The sequence below is a fragment of the Theropithecus gelada genome, chromosome 6 (genome assembly GCF_003255815.1).
Source record: "Theropithecus gelada isolate Dixy chromosome 6, Tgel_1.0, whole genome shotgun sequence".
Lineage (NCBI taxonomy): Eukaryota > Metazoa > Chordata > Mammalia > Primates > Cercopithecidae > Theropithecus > Theropithecus gelada.
Window position 1 is genome coordinate 173,266,617 of NC_037673.1, and position 23,645 is coordinate 173,290,261.

General features: G+C 45.3%; 1 protein-coding gene across 10 annotated transcripts in view; it reads left to right on the forward strand.

The window, feature by feature from the left end:
• The window catches only part of ZNF346 (zinc finger protein 346), a 66,280-nt gene continuing 42,635 nt past the window's right edge, over positions 1-23,645 (forward strand). For 4 of the 10 annotated variants that reach the window (XM_025387571.1, XM_025387580.1, XM_025387577.1 and 1 more), the window contains exons 1-2: positions 1-233; positions 22,871-22,974. In XM_025387571.1, the coding sequence (XP_025243356.1) occupies positions 59-233; positions 22,871-22,974 (279 nt within the window). In that variant the 5' untranslated portion in view covers positions 1-58. Of the gene's footprint in view, positions 234-482; positions 553-1,485; positions 1,506-22,870; positions 22,975-23,645 lie in introns of all 10 variants that reach the window. The other 6 variants (XM_025387578.1, XM_025387576.1, XM_025387572.1 and 3 more) reach the window with 5 other exon arrangements.

Below are 23,645 nucleotides of genomic sequence, written 5' to 3' on the forward strand. Positions count from 1 at the left end.
AATCTCGCGATACTTAGGGGCCTGAGCGGCTCTCCACCGGCGAGGGTTTGCGGGGAAGATGGCGTATCCCGCGTCGGCCACAGTGGAGGCCGCAGACGGCGGAGGGGCCGGGCGTTACAACAGCTCGGAGGAGCTAGAGGGCCAGGAGCCGGATGGGGTGCGCTTTGACCGCGAGAGGGCGCGCCGCCTGTGGGAAGCCGTGTCCGGTGCCCAGCCGGTGGGTAGGGAGGAAGGTGAGTCGGGGGCTTTGGAGGCAGGAAGCCCTTCACCCGCCTGCGCGGCTCGCGGGGAGCTGCGGAAGCGCCTGCGGTCACACCCCCTGGCCCGCCTCCTTGCGTGCTGCGCTCCGGGACCCCCAGACTTGTGCTCCCCATTCAGGCGCGGGCACCCCAAGAATCGGGCCCCCAGCGCGCTGAGGGTGATCACGGCCGCTCACGCTCAGGCCCAGAGCTTTTCCCCTCCTCCTTCATCAGTCACCACAGCGCAGTTTTTCCCAAATTCGAAGATTGTCATCCCTATGCTTGTCGGAGACCCACAGTCTTTGCCATCCCCGTAATTCAAGCCGAGTGCCCCTCACCACTCCTTGACTCCTCATCGTCCCAATCTCCAGATTTCCTCGTAGAGCCTCTTGCCTCCCTTCTGTCAGGCCCCACACTTCCGAGGGCTCTGGAAGGCCTTCTTCTTACCCCCGGGTTCCTCCTGGTCTTGGTGACTGAGCCGTGGCTTACCCGTTTTTAGCTCTCTGGCTTCTACTTGCTGGGTTCCTTATTCTAAGGTGGGGACAAGGAGCCTGAGAAACTGGTCTGGGTTCGCTTTGACTCCAGCTTCTTTGTGTTCTACACTTGACCCAAAGTTGCTGAGAACAGTATAAGCAAAGCCACGTCAGGGGTCACTTCTGGGCCGAAGTGTGCCAGCTTGCTGCGCACTTGACCTGAGACTGGGTAAGATGGGATGAAAGAAAAAGAAGGATGGGAAAGAGCTGTTCTGACCTTCTTGTGTGATTCCCTTCACCGTCCTTTACAGAGCCAGCTGCTTAATGCTAACCCAAGTGTACAAGAACTCTATCTGGGCTTCTCTGCTAACCCTGTCAGGTATCTGGAGGGAAATCAGATTTCTCCAGTGATTTGTTTGCTTGCTGAGCAGACTTGTCATGGAAAGTTTAATATGCTATTTGTCAACTGACTGCCCTGGATAAAATTGAAATTTGGACCATATCTAAGGAAGATATGTTTAAATTAGGGGTGATACACAGACCTATACCCTGGTATATAATTCTCCAATTTAAAAACAAGTCTAGCCTGTCTCCTAAGTTTATATATATATATGAAAAAGAAAGGCAGGGCCCCATAAATGGTATGTGTGTGTATGTGTATATGTATGTGTATATTTACATATATGTGTATATATAAATATATACACACATACCATTTCTGGGGCCCTCTCTCCTTTTTCTTTTTTTTTTTTTCTTTTTTTTTTTTTTGAGAGAGTCTCCCTCTGTCACCCAGGTTGGAGTGCAGTGGCACAATCCCACCGCAACCTCTGCCTCCCAGGTTCAAGCAGTTCTATGCTGCCCCAGCCCCCGGAGTAGCTGGGATTACAGGCGACCACCATCATGCTCAGCTGATTTTTGTATTTTTAGTAGAGATGGGGTTTGACCAATTTGGCCAGGCTGTTCTCGAACTCCTGACCTCAAGTGATCTGCCCTCCTTGACCTCCCAAAGTGCTGGGATCACAGGCATGAGCCACCACACCCAGCTCTCCTACTTTCAAACTTGTTTGGTAGTTTCCTTGCTCTACCCCAATTTTCCTTTCATTAATTTGACAAACATTCACAGATGTCTGCTCTCGACCCAGAATTGGTTGGGCTTCAGAGCTGGAGTATCAGAGAAAGATACTGCCCTTTCCCTGGAAAGGCTCGCAGTCTAGTCCAGGAAGCAGACACTAAAACAGTTCCAGTGTAATGTAAAGGATGCAGTGCTGAGGAATGTTTTAAGAGTTGGAGGTGCACAAAAGGTGACCTTTGCCCTGGATCTTGAAGCAGAAAACCACTGTGCTCTAAAAAGTGAACTGTCTGCTATGTGTATATGAGTGTACAGTGGCACTGTTACGACCCATTTCATTTCCCTGTTCTCCTCACTTCTCGCACATTTATATGAAATCTAAGTAGACACCTGCAACATTAAGTTCTACTCACCCTTTTTCTTCTCTTAGCACCTTCATTGAGTTACAGTTTATATACCATACAAGTCGCCCATTGTAAGCATATCGCCGATGATTGTTAGCCAATGTACAGTTGTATAGCCATTACCACAGTCCAGTTTTAGAACATTTCCATCACCCCAATTAGTTCCTTTGAGCTTACTTATATTAAATCCCCACTCCCACCTCCTGCCCTAGGCAACCAGTGATCTGTTTTCTGTCTTGGGTAGTCTTTTGAGTTTGGCTTCTCTCGGCATGTTTTTGAAGTTCAGCCAAGTCACGGTGTGTATTAGTACTTCATTTTTATTGCTAAATAGAATTCCATTGAATGAATATAACACATTCTATTAATCTGGTCATTATTTCTAGACATTTGGATTGTTTCCAGTTTGGAGTTTTTGTGAATAGTGCTGCTGCGAACATTCATGCCCAAGTTTTTGTGTGAACATACGTTTCATTTCTTGAGTATATCCCTAAGAATGGAATTGCTGGGTCATATCGTAACTCTAACATTTTGAAGAACTGCCAAACTTTTCCAAAATGGCTTCACCTTTTATATTTCTGCCTTCAATGTATGAGGGTTTTGCTTTTTCTATAACCTTGACAACACTTGTCTTTTTTGATTATAGGCATTCTAGTGGGCATGTAGTGATATCTCATTGTGGTTTCCTAAAGACTGATAATACTGAGCACCTTTTCATGGGCTAACTACCCATTTGTAGATCTTTGGTGAAATATCTATTGACATCATTTGCCTATTTTGTAATTGGGCTGTTTGTCTTCTACTGAGTTGTAAGAGTTGTCTGTGTGTTCTGGGTACAAGTCTTTTATTATAGATATGGTTTCCAAAGATTCCCCCCTGACTGACTTGTGTTTTCATTTTCTAAACAGTGCCTTTTGAAGCACAAAAGTTTTAAGTTTTGATGAAATTAAATTTATCAGTTTTTTATCCTATGTATTGTGCTTGTAGTGTCATATCTAATAACTCTTTATCTTAACCCAAGATTTGAGAAATTTTCTCTTGTAGATCTTCTTAATTTTTTTTTTTTTTTTTTTTGTTTGAGACACAGTCTCACCGTTACCCAGGCTGGAGTGCAGACGGAATCCCACTCTGTCGCCCATGCTAGAGTGTGGTGGCATGATCTCAGCTCACTGCAGCCTCCCTGTCCCAGATTCAAGTGATTCTCGAGCCTCAGCCTCCTAAGTAGCTGTGATTACAGGAGGGAGCTTCCATACCCAGCTAATTTTTTTGTATTTTCAGTAGAGACAGAGTTTCACCGTGTTGGCCAGGCTGGTTTTGAACTCCTGACCTCAGGTGATCCACCAGCCTCGGCCTCCCAAAGTGTTGGGATTCCAGGTGTGAGCCACCACACCCAGTTGGTAATATTTCTTTTTACAGTATTTTATAGAAGTGTTGATCTACAAGGAAGAGGCTAACACACAAAATATGATTTAAAGAGTTTACTTGATTTTTAAAGGCAAAAAATGTGGACAGGGAGTGGGACTCATACAAAGTCGTTTATCAAGAATTCTCATTGATTTACAGAAATAACATTGGTTAGTGATTGGCTGTACATTGTTAAGCTATAGGATGTAGGATATAGCGTCAGGTAGGGCATTATTAGATTAATCCTTACCCACTTGTGGCAATAGCAAGCAGTTTTGATAGATGAGTCATAGCTCAAAAAGGGGGAGTAGGAAGTGATTACGATCTCATTTTAATATCTCATTGGACCCTGATCATTTAAAAGAACTTGGATTCTTTTTTTTTTTTGAGACGGAGTCTTGCTCTGTCGCCCAGGCTGGAGTGCGGTGGCGCCATCTCAGCTCGTGCAAGCTCCGCCTCCCGGGTTCATGCCATTCTCCTGCCTCAGCCTCCCGATTAGCTGGGACTACAGGCGCCTGCCGCCACGCCTGTTAGCCAGGATGGTCTCGATCTCCTGACCTTGTGATCCACCCGCCTCGGCCTCCCAGAGTGCTGGGATTACAGGCGTGAGCCACCGCGCTGGGCAGAACTTGGAGATAAAAGTTTTCTTTCTTTCTTTTTTTTTTTTTTTTTTTTGAGACAGAGTCTCACTTTGCCACCCAGACTGGAGTGTAGTAGTGCGATCTTGGCCCACTGTAACCTTTGCCTCCCAGGTTCAAGCGATTCTTGTGCCTCAGCCTCCAGGTAGCTGCGATTACAGGCGCCTGCCAGCACGCCCAGCTAATTTTTGTATTTTTAGTAGAGATGGAGTTTTGCCATGTTGGTCAGGCTGGTCTCAAACTCCTGACCTCAGGTGATCTGCTTCGGCCTTCCAAAGTGCTGGGATTATAGGGGTGAGCCACTACGCCCAGCCGATAAAAGTTATTTTCTGACCTGCCTGGGCAACATGGAGAAAACCTGTAAATTTTTGTGAACTGTGTATTTTTGTAAAAATACAAAAATTAGCTAGGTGTGGTGACTCACTTGTAATCCCAGCTACTCAGGTGGCTGAGGCACAAGAATCACTTGAACTCAGGAGGCTAAGGTTGCAGCGAGCCAAGGTCATGCCCCTGCACTCCAGCCTGGGCAGCACAATTGAGACTCTGTCTCAAAAAAAAAAAAAAGTTATCACCAGTGAAGCTACCTGGGCCTAAGCTTTTCTTCCTTTCCTTTTTTTTTTTTTTTTTTTGATTCTCTATTTATTTAGAGACAGGGTCTCTGTTGCCCAGGCTATGCCCAGGCTAGAGTGCAGTGGCACAATCATAGCTCACTGCAGGCTCAAACTCCCTCAAACTCAAAGCTAGGACTGCAAGGGCATACCACCATGACCAGCTAATTTTTGTGTTTTTTTCATAGAGGGTCTTGCTCTGTTGCCCAGGCTTGTCTGAAACTCCTGGCCTCAAGTGATCCTCCTGCCTTAGCCTCCCAAAGGGTTGGGATTATAGACATGGGCCATGGCAATCAGCTGGCTTGGGCTTTTCTTTGTGGAAAGATATTTAATTATTAATTCAGTTTCTTTACTTGTTTTAAGTGTACACAGAATTTTGTGTTTCTCCTTGTGTCGTTTTTTTTTTTTTCTTTTGAGACAGGGTCTTGCCAGGCTGGAGTGCAGTAACAATCACTGCAGCCTTTGCCTCCCAGGTTCAAGCAATTCTCCTGCCTCAGCCTCCTGAGTAGCTGGGATTTTTAATAAACTTTCACTCCTGGTCTAAGGAGTGCATGTGCCCGCTGGCTAATTTTTTTGTATTTTCAGTAGAGACAGGGTTTCGCTCTGTTGGCCAGGGTGGTCTTGAACTCCTCAACTCTAAAGTGATCTGTCCGCCTCTGCTTCCCAAAGTACTGGGATTATAGGCGTGAGGCCCCTGATTATTTTCTTGGTTAGTCTAGCTAAGAATTTGTCATTTTCTTGATCTTTTCTAGTTTCTAAGGTGAGATCTTATGTTGCTGATTTGAGACCATTCTTTTCTGATGTAGATGTTTAAAATTATAAGTGTCTCTCTTAAGCACTTGTGACGTTATAAGATATATTATTTTTATATATATATAAATGTTTTTATATATATATATATATATGTTTCCCTCCATAGTTCCTGGCTCACAGCTTCTATAACCCTTATAATTTCTTCAGTGACTAAAGCAGTAAGAGTATCTTCTCTTAAAATATTTGGCCTTTTGTCCTTGGTTCCTGAAACACCTCTGGAACTGCTCCAGAGCAAGAAAGGTGAAAAGCAGACTTTTGTTATTTATAACAAGCCCTTTTCTTTTTTTTTTTTTTTTTTTTTTTGAGACGGAGTCTCTGTTGCCCAGGCTGGAGTGCAGTGACACGATCTCTTGGCTCACTGCAAGCTCCGCCCCCCGGGTTCATGCCATTCTCCTGCCTCAGCCTCCCGAGTAGCTGGGACTACAGGCGCCCGCCACCACGCCTGGCTAATTTTTTGTATTTTTAGTAGAGACGGGGTTTCACCGTGTTAGCCAGGATGGTCTGGATCTCCTGACCTCGTGATCCGCCCACCTCGGCCTCCCAAAGTGCTGGGATTACAGGCGTGAGCCACTGCGCCCGGCCATATAACAAACCCCTTTCAGCCACACCTTGGTACATGTTAATAGGGTGATTTTTGGGAAGTCCCTAGTTTACCACATTCTGGTTGGCTGGTTGCCATGGGAACCAACCATGTGCTCAGAGGGTTGGAAGTTACAGCCCCCCATCTCTAGGGGATAGAAAGAAGCTGAAGGTCGAGTTGATCACCGATAGCCAATGATTTAATCAACCATGGCTACATAATGAAGCCTTCATAAAAACCCAAAGGACTGAGTTTAGGGGCTTCCAGGAAGGTGAATAAGAACACATTCATGTGCTGGAAGTGTGGCACACCCCAATTCCATTGGGATGGAAGCTCCTACACATTAGACCCTTCCAGACCTGTGTATCTCTTTATCTATTTGTATCCTTTAACATATTTTTTAGGTTGTTCTGACACAGTGGCTCCTGCCTGTAATTCCAAAACTTTGAGAGGCCAAGGCAGGAGTGTTAGTGGCCCTGAATCTCAGTCTCTGCCTCCTCAGAAGAAAGAATTGGACCGGCCGGGCGCGGTGGCTCAAGCCTGTAATCCCAGCACTTTGGGAGGCCGAGGCGGGTGGATCACGAGGTCAGGAGATCGAGACCATCCTGGTTAACATGGTGAAACCCCGTCTCTACTAAAAATACAAAAAACTAGCCGGGCGTGGTGGCGGGCGCCTGTAGTCCCAGCTACTCGGAGGCTGAGGCAGGAGAATGGCGTGAACCTGGGAGGCGGAGCTTGCAGTGAGCCGGGATCGCGCCACTGCACTCCAGCCTGGGTGACACAGCGCAAGACTCCGTCTCAAAAAAAAAAAAAAAAGAAAGAATTGGACCAAAGGGGCATAAGGCAAGTGAGAGACCAAGGCAACTCTTAGAGCAGGAGTGAAAGTTTATTAAAAAGTTTTAGGGCTGCAATGAAAAGAAGTAAAGTATACTTGGAAGAGGGCCAAGAGGGCAACTTGAGAGAGACAAGTATGCAGTTTGACCTTTGACTTGGGATCTTACACACTGGCGTGCTTGCTGGGTCTTGCATTCTGTATTGTAAAAGTGAAGTAGGATAAACTGAGTTTTTTTCCCTCCCGAGCACTGCTTTAGTTGCAACTCAAATTTTGAATGTTTTATTTTCATTTAAATCAGTTCAAAATAATTTCTAATTTCCCTTGTAATTTCTCCTTTGATACATGTTATTCAGTTTCCAAATATTTGAGGATTTCCCGGATTTCTTCCTGTTATTGATTTCTGATTAAATTCCAGATGAGTTCAGTTCTTTTTTTTTTTTTTTTTTTTTTGAGACGGAGTCTCACTGTGTCTCCCAGGCTGGAGTGCAGTGGCGTGATCTCGGCTCACTGCAAGCTCCGCCTCCCGGGTTCACGCCATTCTCCCGCCTCAGCCTCCCAAGTAGCTGGGACTACAGGCGCCCGCCACCGTGCCCGGCTAATTTTTTGTATTTTTAGTAGAGACGGGGTTTCACCATGTTAGCCAGGATAGTCTCGATCTCCTGACCTCGTGATCCACCCGCCTCGGCCTCCCAAAATGCTGGGATTACAGGCTTGAGCCACTGCGCCCGGCCGAGTTCAGTCCTTTTAAATGTAGTGAAACTGGGCTGGGGGCGGTGGCTCACGCCTGTAATCCCAGCACTGGGAGGCCGAGGCAGGTGGATCATTTGAGGTCAGGAGTTCAAGACCAACCTGGCCAATATGGTGAAACCCCATCTCTACTAAAATACAAAAATTAGCCAGGCATGGTGATGCCTGTAATCCCAGCTACTCGGGAGGCTGAGGCAGGAGAACTGCTTGAACCCAGGAGGCAGAGGTTGCAGTGAGCCAAGATCATGCCACTGCACTCCAGCCTGGATGACACAGCAAGACTCCCTCCCAAATAAATGAATGAATGAATGAATGAGTGAAGTGAAACTGGCATATGTTCTACCCTGGAGAATGTTCAGTGTGTATTAGAAAACAATTTATATTCTACAGTTGGTGGAGTATTCTATGTGCCAGTTGGATCAAATTGATTATAACATTATTCTAAACCCTTACTGATTTTCTAACAAGTTCTATGAGTTATTGAAAGCAAGATATTTGTTAATAGAAAAACCAAATGGCGCTCAAATGACACTGTAAAACATTCTAAAGAGGTTTATTGTGAGCTAATATGAGTGACCATGGGTGGGGAAAAACACAAACCCAAGAAGCCTTGAGTAAGTGGTCCTGAGGCAGTTAGGTCACAACTCTGTTCTATACATTTTAGGGAAGTAGAAGTTGCAGACAAAGTCATAAATCAATACATGGCGATTATACATTGATTTGGCCCAAAAAGGCAGGATATCTTGAAGCAAGGGGCTGACAGGTCATAGGTGGCTTCAGAGATTCTTTAATTTGCGGTTAAAGGAGTAAAGCTTTGTCTAAAATTTTGGAGTCAGCACAAAGGAGTGTTTTGTTTTGGGTTTTTTGTTTTTTGGGTTTTTTGTGGGTTTTTTTTTGACTCAGAGTTTCGCTCTTGTTGTCCAGGCTGGAGTGCAATGGCACAGTCTCGGCTCACTATAGCCTCTGCTTCCCGGGTTCAACCAATTCTTCTGCCTCAGCCTTCCGAGTATCTGGGATTACAGGCACCTGCCACCACACCCGCTAATTTTTTGTATTTTTAGTAGAGATGGGGTTTCACCATCTTGGCCAGGCTGGTCCCGAACTCCTGACCTCAGGTGATCTGCCTGCCTAGGCCTCCCAAAGTTCTGGGATTACAGGCGTGAGCCACAGTGCCTGGCCATGATGTTTTAATTTAATATAAGGAAGTCTGTTAACCAGTATACCAGGTCAGAATGACCCGTAGGGGTATGTGACTTAACCTTTGTCTAGCATGGCCTTTGGTCCTGTTTGTAATTTGGTATGTTATTACCACAGAGTCCATTTTGTTAGTCTTATGATCTCTATTTTAGCATTAATGCTGGTCAGTTGCGTCTAAACCCCAAAAGGAGCCTGGGCAACACAGTAAGATCCCATGTCAACGTAAAATTTAAAAATTAGCCAGGCATGGTGGCACACACCTGTAGTTTTAGCTATTCAAGAGGCTGAGGCAAGAGGATGGCTTGAGCCCACAAGTTTGAGGCCATAGTGAGCTAGGATCGTGACATTGTATTCCAGCCTAGGCAACAGAGCAGGACCCTGTATCTTAAAAAAAAAAAAAAAAAAAAAAAAAAAAGGTCGGGCATGGTGGGTCACACCGGTAATCCCAGCACTTTTGGAAGGCCAAGGTGGGTGGATCACAAGGTCAGGAGTTCGAGACCAGCCTGACCAATATGGTGAAACCTCATCTGTACTAAAAATACAAAAATTAGCCAGGCATGGTGGCACATGCCTATAGTCCCAGCTACTCGGGAGGCTGAGGAAAGAAGAATCACTTGAACCCGGGAGGTGGAGGTTGCAGTGAGCCGAGATCGTGCCACTGTACTCCAGCCTGGGCAACAGAGCAAGATTCCGTCTCAAAAAAAAAAAAAACTCCAAAAGGAAGTTTAATAATGAGACATCATGTCTAACCTCTTGTCCTGTCATGCCAGGAACACAATTTTTCAGGTTTCTCTGGAGTCGCCTTGGCCAAGAGGGATTCTGTTCAGTTGGTTGGGGAGCTTAGGATTTTTTCAGTTTACATATTGAAATTTCCAATTATTATTACTAGTTTGTCTATTTTTTAAATTATCAATTTTTTTCCTTTTTTGTGTTTTCTTGATGTATCAACCCTTTATCATTATGTCATGTTCTTTTTTGCCTCTAATATTTTTTATACTAAAGTCAATTTGTCATTGATAGAGCCATTCTAGCTCTTCTGTGGTTACTTTTGCATAGTGTATTTTTTTCTATTCTTTTATCTCAACCTCTTTGTATCTCTTATAGATAACATATAGTGGGAGCTTGCTTTTTTATCCAGTCTTATAGTCTCTGCCTTTTGAGTGTACTGTTTAGACTATTCCTGTTTTATTTACTGATATGAAAATTACATTTTCCATTGTGCTGTTGATTTCCTTTCTGTTTTATCCTTCTGTTCCTCCTTTATTAACTTCCTTTATGTTAAGTATTTTTAGTGTACCATTTTAATTCCTCTTGGTTTTTTTTAAGTTTCCTGGTGGTGTTCTAGGGATTACAGTATGCATCTTAACTCATCACAGTCTACTTTAAATTAATACTAACTTAATTCTGGTAAAATACAAAAATATTTATCTAATACAGCTCTATTCCCCCTTCTTTGTCCTATTTTTGTCATATATATTATATGTATATATGTTATAAACCTAATGATTCAGTGTCATAATTATTGCTTTATATAGTATTATGTTCTCTAAAGAAGTTAAGAGAATAAATGAGAAAAAATATAGAATATTTTATATCAACCCACATATTTACCATTTCTGGTGTTCTTTATTTCCTCCTCTGGACTCAAGTTACCATCTGGTGTCACTTCCTTTCAGCCTGAAGGGCTTCCTTTAGTATTTCTTACAAAGCAGACCAGTTAGCAATGAATTATTTAATCTTTTTCTGAAAATGTCTATGTGTTGTCCTCATTCTTGAATGACAGTTGTGTTGTATTTTATTTTATTTATTTTTGAGACAGAGTCTTGCTGTGACCCAGGCTGGAGTGCATGGCATGATCTCTGCTCACTGCAAGCTCCACCTCCCAAGTTCATGCCATTCTCCTGTCTCAGCCTCCCAAGTAGCTGGGACTGCAGGCGCCCGCCACCATGCCCGGCTAATTTTTTGTACTTTTAGTAGAGACAGGGTTTCATTTTATTAGCCAGGATGGTCTCGATCTCCTGACCTCATGATCCACCCGCCTGGCCTCCCAAAGTGCTGGTATTACAGGTGTGAGCCACCACACCTGGCTATTTTATTTTTAAATAACAGCTTTATTGACATAAATTTCACATTCCATAAAATTCACCTGTTTGAAATGTACAATTCTGTGGTTTTTAGTGTATTTACAGAGTTCTGCAACCTTCACCTCTGTCTAATTTTAGAACATTTCCATCACCCCAATAAAGAAACCCTGTACCTAGGAGCAGTCATCCCTGGCAACAACTATTTTGGACACTTCATGTAAATAGAATTGTATAAATATGTGGCCTTTTTGTGACTGGCTTCTTTCACTTAGTGTAAATTTTTTGTTTTTGTTTTTGTGGGTTTTTTTGAGATGGCATTTTGCTCTTGTTGCCCAGGCTGGAGTGCAGTGGCATGATCTGGGCTCACTGCACCCTCCGCCTGTGGGGTTCAAGCGATTCTCTTTTTTTTGTTTTGTTTTGTTTTGTTTTGAGATGGAGTCTCGCTCTGTCTCCCAGGCTGGAGGGCAGTGGCGCGATCTCGGCTCACTGCAAGCCCCGCCTCCCGGGTTCACACCATTCTCCTGCCCTAGCCTCCCGAGTAGCTGGGATTAGAGGCATGTGCCACCACACCCAGCTAATTTTGTATTTTTGGTACAGATGGGGTTTCTCCATGTTGGCAAGGCTGGTCTCCAAACTCCCGACCTCAGGTGATCTGCTGTCTTGGTATCCAAAGTGCTAGGATTACGGGCATGAGCCACTGTGCCCAGCCACTTAGTGTAATGTTTGCAGGATCATTTGGCTGGATATAGAGTTCTTAGCTGACATTTTTATTCTTTTTCACCACTTTGAATATGTCATTCCACTACCTTCTGGCCTTAATTGTTTTCAAATAAGAAATTGTCATTAATTGAATTATTTCACTGTACATGATGTGTCATTTTTCTCTGTTTCTCACTGCTTTCAAGATTTTCTGTCTTTGCCTTTCAACAGTTTGGGATGTGTCTAGGTGTAGCTGTCTCCATATTTTTCCTACTTTGGGTTCCTTGAGATTTTGGAATGTGTAGATTAATGTTTTTCATCAAGTATGGGAGGTTTTCAGACATTTTCTTCAAATATTTTTTTCTACTCTTTGTCTCTCTTCTCTCTTCTTCTGAGGTTCTCCTTACACATGTTAGTATGCTTGAAGTGTTCCCATAATCTCTGAAGCTTTGTTCTTTATTCTTCAATGTTATTTCTCTTTATTCTTCAGATCAGCTATTTCTATGGCTGTATCTTCAAGTTCACTGATTCTTCTGCCATTTTGAACTTGCTGTGGAACTCCTTCAGCAAATTTATTTTATTTATTTTAACTTGAACTCCAGAATTTCCATTTGTTTGTTTTATTAGTAGCAGATCATCAGTACCCTTACATTTGCTTTCTTCATGCCCTTTTCTTTTTTCTTTTCTTTTCTTTTTTTTTTTTTTTTTTGAGACGTAGTTTCACTCTTGTTGCCCAGGCTGGAGTGCAATGGCGCAATCTCAGCTCACTGCAACCTCTGCCTCCAGGTTCAAGCAATTCTCCTGCCTCAGCCTCCCGAGTAGCTGGGATTATAGGCATGCACCACCACGCCCAGCTAATTGTTTGTATTTTTAGTACAGACGGAGTTTCACCATGTTGGCCAGGCTGGTTTTGACCTCCTGACCTCAGGTGATCCACCCCCCTCGGCCTCCTAAAGTATGCTGGGATTATAGGCATAAGCCACCGCACACGGCCTTTTTTTTTTTTTTTTTTTTTTTTTTTTTTTTTTTTGAAAGAGTCTTGCTCTGTCACCAGGCTGGAGTGCAGTGGTGCAATCTTGGTGTGCTGGAATTACAAACATGAGCCAGTGCACCCAGCTTTTTTTTTTTTTTGAGATGGAGTTTCGCCCTTATCACCCAGGCTGGAGTGCAATGGTGCAATCTCGGCTCACTGCAACCTCTGTCTCCTGGGTTCAAGCGCTTCTCCTGCCTCAGCCTCCTGAGTTAGCTGGAATTACCAGCCCTCCACCATGCCCGGCTAATTTTTGTATTTTTTAGTAGAGATGGGGTTTTACCATGTTGGCCAGCCGGGTCTCAAACTCCTGACCTCAGGTGATCCGCCCGCCTCGGCCTCCCAAAATGCTGACATTGCAGGTGTGAGCCACCATGCCTGGCCTCTTCATGCCATTTTCATTGGATAAAAATTTGAGCTTCTTGAGACCATCAGCAATATGGATTTGGCCAGTCATGGTGGCCCACACCTGTAGTCCCAGCTGCTTGAGAGGCTGATGCAGAAGGATCACTTGAGGCCAGGAGTCTGAATTCAGCCTAGGCAACATAATGAGACTCTTGACTCTAAAAAGTTAAATTAAAAACAAAAACACAGTATGGACTCACAGAATGGAAGTACCAATTTGCTAAGTAGACTTAATAGGAGCATCTTGTTCATTCTTTTAGGCCATACTGCCCATTAAAATATTACATTGTCTAGGCCGGGTGCGGCTCACGCCTGTAATCCCAGCACTTTGGGAGGCCAAGGCGGGCAGATCACAAGGTCAGGAGATCCAGACCATCCTGGCTAACATGGTGAAACCCTGTCTCTACTAAAAATACAAAAAATTAGCCGAGCATGGTGATGGGTGCCTGTAGTCCCAGCTACTCAAGAGGCTGAGGCAGGAGAATGACATGAACCCAGGAGGCGGAGCTTGCAGTGAGCCGAGATGCACCACTGCACTCCAGCCTGGGTGACAGAGCCAGACTCTGTCAAAAAACAAAAAAAAAAAAAAAAAAACTACATTGTCTAACCATTCTCACCCATGGGTAGATTATACCCAACCTCCATTTCTTATGATTGTTTGAGGGGTTTTTTGCTTTTGAGATGGGGGATCTTGCTCTGTCACCCAGCAGAAGTGCAGTCGCTCAATTATGGCTCACCACAGCCTCAAAACTGCTAGACTCAAGTGATTTCCCCCCATGTCAGTTTCCCTAATAACCAGCACTACAGGCATGTGCCACCACACCTGGATAATTTGAAATTTTTTTGTAAAGATGTGGTCTCATGTTGCTGCCTGTGTTGGTCTCAAACTCCTGGCATCAAACAGTCCTCTAGCCTCAGCCTCCCAAAGTGTCAGGATTACAGGCATGGGCCACTGACCTAGCCCTAGGATATTTTATTTGCTGCTTTCTAACCATAGCTGTACCTAAAAACCCTTTGCCTCCTAATAAGCTGGGTAGTAAATAGGTTTCATCTTCTTAAGGATCACCTTCAGTTAGTTGATGAATTTTTTTGTTTTGTTTTGTTTTTGTTTTGTTTTGTTTTTGTTTTTGTTTTGAGACAGAGTCTCACTCTGTCACCCAGGCTGGGTTGCAGTGGCGTGATCTCTGCTCACTGCAAGCTCCGCCTCCTGGGTTCACGCCATTCTCCTGCCTCAGCCTCCCGAGTAGCTGGGACTACAAGCACCCACAACCACGCCCAGGTGATTTTTTGTATTTTTAGTAGAGACGGGATTTCACCGTACTAGCCAGGATGGTCTCGGTCTCCTGACCTCATGATCCGCCCGCCTCGGCCTCCGAAAGTGCTGGGATTACAGGCGTAAGCCACCGCGCCCGGCCCAGTTGATGAATGTATATAGAGCTCAGTTGTAGATTGAGCATGTAGGCCTAAGGAATAGCAAGTCATTTTTGAGATAGGGTCTCACTCCCTCACCAAGGTTGCAGTACAGCAGTACAATCCTGGCTTACTGTAGCCCTGACCTCCCAAACTCAGGTGATCCTCCCACCTCAGCCACTTGAGTAGCAGGGATAACAAGTGTGCACCACCACACTCAGCCAATTTTTTTGTAGTTTTTTATAGAGATGGGGTTTCACCATGTTGTCCAGGCTGGTCTTAAACTCCTGGCTCAAATGATCCTCCCACCTCAGCCTCCTGAATAGCTGAGACTACAGGTGCATGCAGGCCACCACACCTGGCTTAAATTTCCTAATTTCCTTTCTTTCTTTCTTTCTTTTTTTTTTTTTTTTTTTTTTTTTTTTTTTTTGAGACAGAGTCTTGCTGTGTCACCCAGGATGGAGGCTGGAGTGCAGTGGTGTGATCACAGCTTACTTCACTGCAGCCTTGACCTCCTGGGCTCAAGTTCAGACAATCCTCCCACCTCAGCCTACCAAGTAGCTGGGACTACAGGTGTGCACCACTACACTCAGCTAATCTTTTTTGGTTTTTTGTGAAGATAAGGTCCCACTATATTGCTCAGGCTGGTTCTTGAACTCCTGGGCTCAAGCGGTCCTCCCATCTCAGCCTCCCAAAGTGCTGGGATTATAGGCATGAACCATCACACCCAACCCTTAAACGTGTTAAGTTTATTAATTATCTTGCTGTCCCACAGAAGTTTCTGTGTCCCTACTTCATCGACCCTGTGAAAAGTAGCCCTGTGCTTCACACTGTAGATTGCATCTCTCAGCCTCTGCACCATACATCTTTTACTTGGCTATCATGTGGATATAAATTAAATCCTGTGAATACATAACATCTCATAGGATGTAGAATGCAGTAAAGACCATACTTCTGTGCCTCTTGGCTATTGTTGCTGTCAAAAAAGGTCATGGAACTACATCAGTTTTCCAGCATCCATTGTCCGGCTTCATAGGTTGAGAGAGAAGTTGTTACAGTCAAAGCATCTTGCTTCCAGCAGAGCTGTGAAGGAAGCCTCAGAGACTGTAAGTCACCTATTGGAACATATATGCACTATTCCTGGAGATGTTTCTGGAGGCCCAACCTAGTACCACACTTTCAGCCTCTCTAGTGATTTTCTTCTTTTTTCTTTCTTTTTCTTTTTTTTTTTTTTTTGAGATGGAGTCTCACTCTGTCGCCCAGGCTCAAGTGTAGTGGCACCATCTTTGCTCACTGCAACCTCCGCCTCCTGGATTCAAGTGCTCCTTGTGCCTCAGCCTCCCAAGTGGCTGGGATTACATACACACACCACCCTGCCTGCCTAATTTTTGTATTTTTGGTAGATATGGGGTTTCACCATGTTGGCAAGGCTAGTCACAAACTCCTGGCCTCAAGCAATCTGCCTGCCTTGGCCTTCCCAAGTATTGGGATTACAGGCTGAGCCGCCACACCCTGCCTCTCCAGTGAATAAATGAAAAGCACCTCATTTTCCATGTCAAATCTTTTGCACTCTGGAGAGATAGTTGGTAGTTGGATTAAAGTTGTGTGCAGATATCATGGGGAAAAGGATGTGTAGTCAGGCTGCCATCTCAGAATTTTGACAATTATTATTCTTTTTTTTTTGAGACAGAGTTTTGCTCCTGTTGCCTGGGCTGGAGTGCAATGGTGCGATCTTGGCTGACCGCAACCTCCGCCTCCCGGGTTCAAGCGATTCTCCTGTCTCAGCCTCCTGAGTAACTGGGATTATTACAGGTGCCTGCCACCACACCCAGCTAATTGGCTTTTTTTTTTTTTTTTTTGAGACAGAATCTCACTGTGTCACCCAGGCTGGAGTGCAGTGGCGTGATCTTGGCTCACTGCAACCTCCACCTCCTGGGTTAAAGCGATTCTCCTGCCTCAGCCTCCCAAGTAGCTGGGACTACAGGCACCTGCCACCATGCCCAGCTAAACTTTTTTGTATTTTTAGTAGACACAGGGTTTCACTATGTTGGCCAGGCTGGTCTTGAACTCCTGACCTCGTGATCCGCCTGTCTCTGCCTCCCAAAGTGCTGGTATTACAGGCGTGAGCCACTGCGCCCAGCCTAATTGACAATTTTATCTAAGTTTTTTTTTTTTTTCCCCTCTATGGGCCTTAGCTTCCTCCAACCTCATACACCTCTCAGTTTTTGTGGGTCAGGAATTTGGGAAAGGCTTGGCTAGATAGTTCTGATTCAGGGTCTCTTATGCAGTTGCAGTCAGATGGTGGCTCAAGTTGAAACAGCAGGGAAATGGAGCATCTGGGAGCTAGAGCTGAAACAACAGCGGAGTGGAGCCTCGGGGGGCTGGCCAGACATCTCTCTCTTTTCATGTGGTGTCAGAAACTCTCCATGTGGTCTTGATGCATGAAATAGTCTGGGCTTCCTCATAGCTTAGTGGCCTCAGAGCAGTCAGACTGCTTACATGGTGGCCAAAGACTTTAAAAGCAAGCATTCCCAATTTGGTTCCTTTGTATAATTTTTACTTTAGTATGTTTATGTTGCTTAGTGGTCAGATTAACTAGTGATTCAACAAGATCGTGTTCTAAACACCTGGAACCTATAAGGCCTTGATTTTGTACTGTTGGATCTGTGTGTTGGTAGGGAAGCATATTCAAAGTTCAAGTCATTTTGAGATCTACCCTTCCCACGAGGTCCTTTTGTATCTCTTACATGTGCGTATGCAGCCTCAGGGTGGGCCATGAGTATGTGGCTAACTTGGGCCCTCTCAGGTCTGTGCTGTCACACAGTCTCAGCCAGGAACACACTTGCCCCAACCATGACCACACCTCCGGCCAGTGGAGCCTTTGACTCTTCCTGCTTACTGCCTTGGAGATCATCACTTCCATCAACAATATAGAAAACATGCAAGGGAAATCAAGTGACTTCCTCCCGTCTGTATGGAAGCTATTTGTTTTCATGGCCAGCACCTTCTTGCCAGAGTTTCTACACCGAGTGCAGGAGGGGCTGAGAGCAGCCTCACCTGAGCCTGTGAAGTTGAGGCTACAGTGAGCTGATACATTATGCCACTGCAGTCCAGCGTGTAGCCTGGGCAACCCTGAATTTTTGTTTGTTTGCTTGTTCGTTTTTCCCCCATTTGGGGGAAAAAAAAAAAGCCACTGATTCCTACTATTCTTACCTGAAGTTCAGCAGTTTTGCAAGCATAAAGTTGCTCAGATTGTTAAGTCCCTTTGGTTAACTTCCAGAGTGCTGAAGTGGTTGGTTTTGTCAGTTTTGTCTGGTTTTGTCAGTTTTGTCCTGTTTTATTGTTGCTTCTGCAGGAGAAGATTTCCTCGCTCTGCCTCGGCCAGAAGTTCCACCCTGTACTCACCTTGTTTTATATTCAACTTCGCTTCCTCTGCCTAACTTCAAAATTGGGAGGGTCCCAAGGCTCAGTCTCTGAACCTCTTTCCTTCTTCATCAATGCTAGGCATTTTCTTCCAACCCCACAGCGTTAAATATGATTGATACACTAGTGATTCCCCATTTATGTCTCCAACTCTGATCTCCCCCTTGAACTTCAAGTGACTGACAGATCTGAATCTCCAACTCATCTCCACCTATATATCTGATAGACTACTCACACTCACATAACAAAAAGTCTTTAATTTTTCCTCCAAGGCTATCTTCCCCTAGTTCTAATCTATTCACTTGTTCAAGTTCAAAACCTAGGAATTATCCTTGACTCCTTTCCTTCCTTCACTCCCACCCCCACATCCAGTCTAAGAAATCAGATGTCAAACCTACTGCCGGAACATAATTCTAAATTCATTCACTTTTCTCCGTCTCCACGGACAATCTGCCTAGTCCAAGCTTCCATCTATTCTCTGAAGACTACAGCAGCCTCTTCCTTGTTCTTTCTGCTTCCATTCTTGTCCCCATACATTCTGTTGACAACAACTGTCAGAGTAATCTTTTCAAGGGCAAACCAGATATTGTCACCTCTCATTACACTAACAATAAAATCCTTAGTTCATACTGTGGCTTATGGAGCTTTATATTCATTCAACATGATCTTCTAGGCCTCATGCTATCTCTCCAACTTAATTTCCTACCATTCTTCTCTCATTCACCATATTCCAGGCATACTGGGCTTCTCTCCATTCTTTGAACATGGAATATGCCAAACTCATCCCTGCCTCACAGACTTAATACTGTTTCAGGCTGGAACACTCTTTTCCTGTAAGCCTTGTGGCTGACACTTCTTCATGATGATCTTTTTTTTTTTTTTTTTTTTTTAATTTTCAGAGTCGAGGTCTCTCTCTATTGCCTACGCTGGAGTGCAGTGGCACAATCATGGCTCACTGCAGCTTCAAACTTCTAGGCTCAAGGGATTCTCCCACCTCAGCCTCCTGAGTAGCTAGGACTACAGGCATGTGCCACCATGCCCAACTACGTTTTGGGGTTTTTTTTATTTATTTATTTTATTTTATTTTATTTTATTTATTTATTTTTTTTTTTTGAGACGGAGTCTCGCTCTGTCGCCCAGGCTGGAGTGCAGTGGCATGATCTCGGCTCACTGCAAGCTCCGCCTCCCGGGTTCACGCCATTCTCCCGCCTCAGCCTCCCAAGTAGCTGGGACTACAGGCGCCTACCAGCACGCCCGGCTAGTTTTTTTTTGTATTTTTAGTAGAGACGGGGTTTCACCATGTTAGCCAGGATAGTCTCGATCTCCTGACCTCGTGATCCACCCGCCTCGGCCTCCCAAAGTGCTGGGATTACAGGCTTGAGCCACCGCGCCCGGCCGGGGTTTTTTTTATTATTATTTTTGTAGAGAGGTGGCTCTCCCTGTGTTGCCCAGGACAGTCTCAAACTTCTGGCCTGAAGCAGTCCTCTTGCCTCAGCCTCTCGAGTTGCTGGGATTATAGGTGTGAGCTACCACAACTGGCCCTGTGATGGGCTTTACTAACTCTCCTGCCCCGTCATTCTCTACCACATACTCTGCTTGTTTTCTTTTTTTTTTTTTTTTTTTTTTTTTTGAGACGGAGTCTTGCTCTGTCGCCCAGGCTGGAGTGCAGTGGCGCGGTCTCGGCTCACTGCAAGCTCCGCCTCCCAGGTTCACGCCATTCTCCTGCCTCAGCCTCCGAGTAGCTGGGACTACAGGCGCCCGCCACCACGCCCGGCTAGTTTTTTGTATTTTTAGTAGAGACGGGGTTTCACCATGTTAGCCAGGATGGTCTCGATCTCCTGACCTCGTGATCCACCCGCCTCGGCCTCCCAAAGTGCTGGGATTACAGGCTTGAGCCACCGCGCCCGGCCTCTGCTTGTTTTCATAGCATTTCTAATTCTCTGTCATTATCTTGCTTATTTTTTACTTTATACCCTGTCTTATTTGTTGGTGTGGCCCCCAGCACTAAGTGCAGTATTGGCACAAAGCAGGTACTATAAATGTATGTGTGTGGACTATGTGAATGTGCTCTCTAAGGCCAGAGAGTGCATTCCAGCAGAGAGGTACATTTATTTAGCAGGTACTTGCCTACCCCTGCTGTGGGTTTAGGAGTCTGATTGTGAATATGCTTGAAACCTCTTCTCTTGAACAAAACAAAATCCAGAATCTCCAGGTGAGGAAGTGATGACTGAACCCTGACCTCTGGGTATTACCTTCTCCATGTGGGTTTCTGATTCTGAGAAGCCTCTGACCCTCTTTTTTTTTTTCTTTTTTCTTCTTCTGTGTGTGTGTGTGTGTGTGTGTGTGACCGAGTTTTGCTGTTGCCCAGGCTGGAGTGCGATGGCACAATCTCGGCTTACTACAGCCACCACCTCCAAGGTTCAAGTGATTCTCCTGCCTCAGTCTCCCAAGTAGTAGGGATTACAGGCATGTGTCACCACACCCGGCTAATTTTGTATTTTTAGTAGAGATAGGGTTTTACCATGTTTGCCAGGCTGGCCTCGAGCTCCTAATCTCAGATGATCCACCCACTTTGGCCTCCCAAAGTGCTGGGATTACAGGCATTAGCCATCGTGCCCGGCCGCCTCTGACCCTCTTTTAAAAGCCCTGGGCCAATTCTGTTTATAGAGTCACTTCTCTTGGTTTTTCAGAGCATAGCTAAGGCAGGCAAGGTCTTTGACAAAAATTTACCATTGTAAGAGAAAAATGCAGATACAAAAAGAGATCATTAGGGACGGAAATACAGCCCTTCTGCCTAAAAGGGCTGACGTAGATAAGCTTTAGATTTTGTGGATTAGGGAGAGGCATCTTAAAAGCTCCCCACCAGGAACCTCTGCCAGGGCATCGACCTTTTTTTTTTTTAAGACAGGGGCTTGCTCTGTTATCCAGGCTGGAGTACAGTGGCACTAACATTGCTTGCCGTAGCCTTGACCTCCTGAGCTCAAGCAATCCTTCTGTCTCTGTCTCAGCCTCAGCCTCCCATGAAGCTGGGACCACAGGCATGTGCCACCACCCCCAGCTAGTTTTTGGTTTGTTGGTTTGTTTGTTTCTATGTAGAGACAGAGTCTCACATCTTGCCCAGGCTGGTCTCAAGCTCCTGGGCTCAATCCATCCTCCCACCTCAGCCTCCCAAAATGCTGGGATTACAGGCGTGAGCCACTGTGCCTGGTCTTGACCACTTTTTGGCTGAGACCAGGAGATTAAAAATGTGGTCTTGCCCTCCTCTCCCAGTTTTAGACTTTGCCTCTGCCTCACATTGCCAGTGCCATGATAGAACTCATGCTTTGGCCAGGCGCAGTGCCTCACGCCTGTAATCCCAGCACTTTGGAAGGCCAAGGCGGGCGGATCACAAGGTCAGGAGATCGAGACCATCCTGGCTAACACGGTGAAACCCTGTCTCTACTAAAAATACAAAAAAATTAGTCGGGCGTGGTGGCGGGCGCCTGTAATCCCAGCTACTCGGGAGACTGAGGCAGGAGAATGGCATGAACCCAGGAGGCGGAGCTTGCAGTCAGCTGAGAATGCTCCACTGCACTCCAGCTTGGGCGACAGAGCGAGACTCCCGTCTCAAAAAAAAAAAAAAGGGCCGGGCACGGTGGCTCACGCCTGTAATCCCAGCACTTTGGGAGGCCGAGATGGGAGGATCACGAGGTCAGTAGATCGAGACCATCCTGGCTAACACAGTGAAACCCCGTCTCTACTAAAAATACAAAAAATTAGCCAGGTGCGGTGGTGGCCACCTGTAGTCCCAGCTACACAGGAGGCTGAGGCAGGAGAATGGCGTGAACCCGGGAGGCGGAGCTTGCAGTGAGCCAAGATTGCGCCACTGCACTCCAGCCTGGGCGACAGAGGAAGACTCCATCTCCAAAAAAAAAAAAAAAAAAAATGCAACTCATGCCTTGGGAGAGAGATTTTACCTCTCCTCAAAAAGGTAAGACTGTTCTCCAGGCCATGTTTCATACAGTGTGGCACTTATGTAATATGTTATGTGATTTTATTTTATTTATTTATTTAGAGATGGAATCTAGCTCTGTCACCCAAGTTGGAGTTAGTGGCACGACCTCGGCTCACTACAACCTCTGCCTCCAGGGTTCAGACAATTCTCCTGCCTCAGCCTCCTGAGTAGCTGGGATTATAGGCGCCTGCCACCACGCCTGGCTAATTTTTGTATTTTTAGTAGAGACAGGGTTTCACCATGTTGGCCAGGCTGGTCTCAAACTCCTGACCTCAGGTGATCTGCCCACCTTGGCCTCCCAAAGTGCTAGGATTACAGGTGTGAGCCACCACGCCCTGCTCTGTTACGTGATTTTAAATGTTTCAAAGTCAGATCGAGAACAATGAGAAAAGTATTCCCTTTTCGAGTCTTTCAGTCCTCCTGATTCTATCTGGGAAGAAGTTTCAGTTGGGTACTACCTTATCTTAAAACCTCTCAGCACAGTTGCTCTTCTCTTCTTCCTGGGGAATGCTCCAAGCCTCATTTTTATCATATTTATTTTTATTGGTATCTACTTAAGTTTATGATCTAAAGATTCCTTTTTAAAAGAAGTTCCTAAGTAAAGAAAGCTGGCATACATAAAATTATAAAATAAGTAATAGTGTAGGTGGCGTGAGAACACAGCATGAGTCACAGCGGCAGTAGGAAAGGCTGGCTGAGGTCTGCCAGTGTCCTAGTATGGCATCCCATCATTCAGTGCCTGTGTTTGAGGCAGAGTTGAAAGACAGTGCTGTTGAGGTGGTGTTTGTCAACTCAGTGATTTCTTGTTTTCCCCTCTGTAGTGGAGCACATGATCCAGAAGAACCAATGTCTCTTCACCAACACCCAGTGTAAGGTTTGCTGCGCCTTGCTTATTTCTGAGTCCCAGAAGCTGGCACATTACCAGGTATGCCATCATACTTTTAGAGCTGCGTTTCTTTTCAGACCTGATGCCAAACCCCTAATTCTCCCTGGCTTGCATGGTGAAGTGTAATTGCTGCTTAGCCACCCAGATGTTGCCTCCATGCATGTTGGCTTGTGACTTGAAGATTGACTTAATTTCCCTGAGTCTCATCTCCCCTATCTAAATCAGGATCATTATATGTGTATCTTCCCTTGCAGCTTGGCATAGCATAAAGTATGAGCTTTGGTATTAAATAGAGTTTGAGTTTGAATCAAAACTCTGCTACTCATCTTGAGCAAGAAACTTCATCATTTCTAGACATCGTTTCCTCATCCATAAAATAGAAATGGTCATAATTTTCTCATAGATTGTAAAGATTAAATTTGGGCCGGGCGCGGTGGCTCAAGCCTGTAATTCCAGCACTTTGGGAGGCCGAGACGGGTGGATCACGAGGTCAGGAGATCGAGACCATCCTGGCTAACACGGTGAAACCCCGTCTCTACTAAAAAATACAAAAAACTAGCCGGGCGATGTGGCGGACGCCTGTAGTCCCAGCTACTCGGGAGGCTGAGGCAGGAGAATGGCGTGAACCCGGCAGGCGGAGCTTGCAGTGAGCTGAGATCCGGCCACTGCACTCCAGCCTGGGCGACAGAGCGAGACTCCATCTCAAAAAA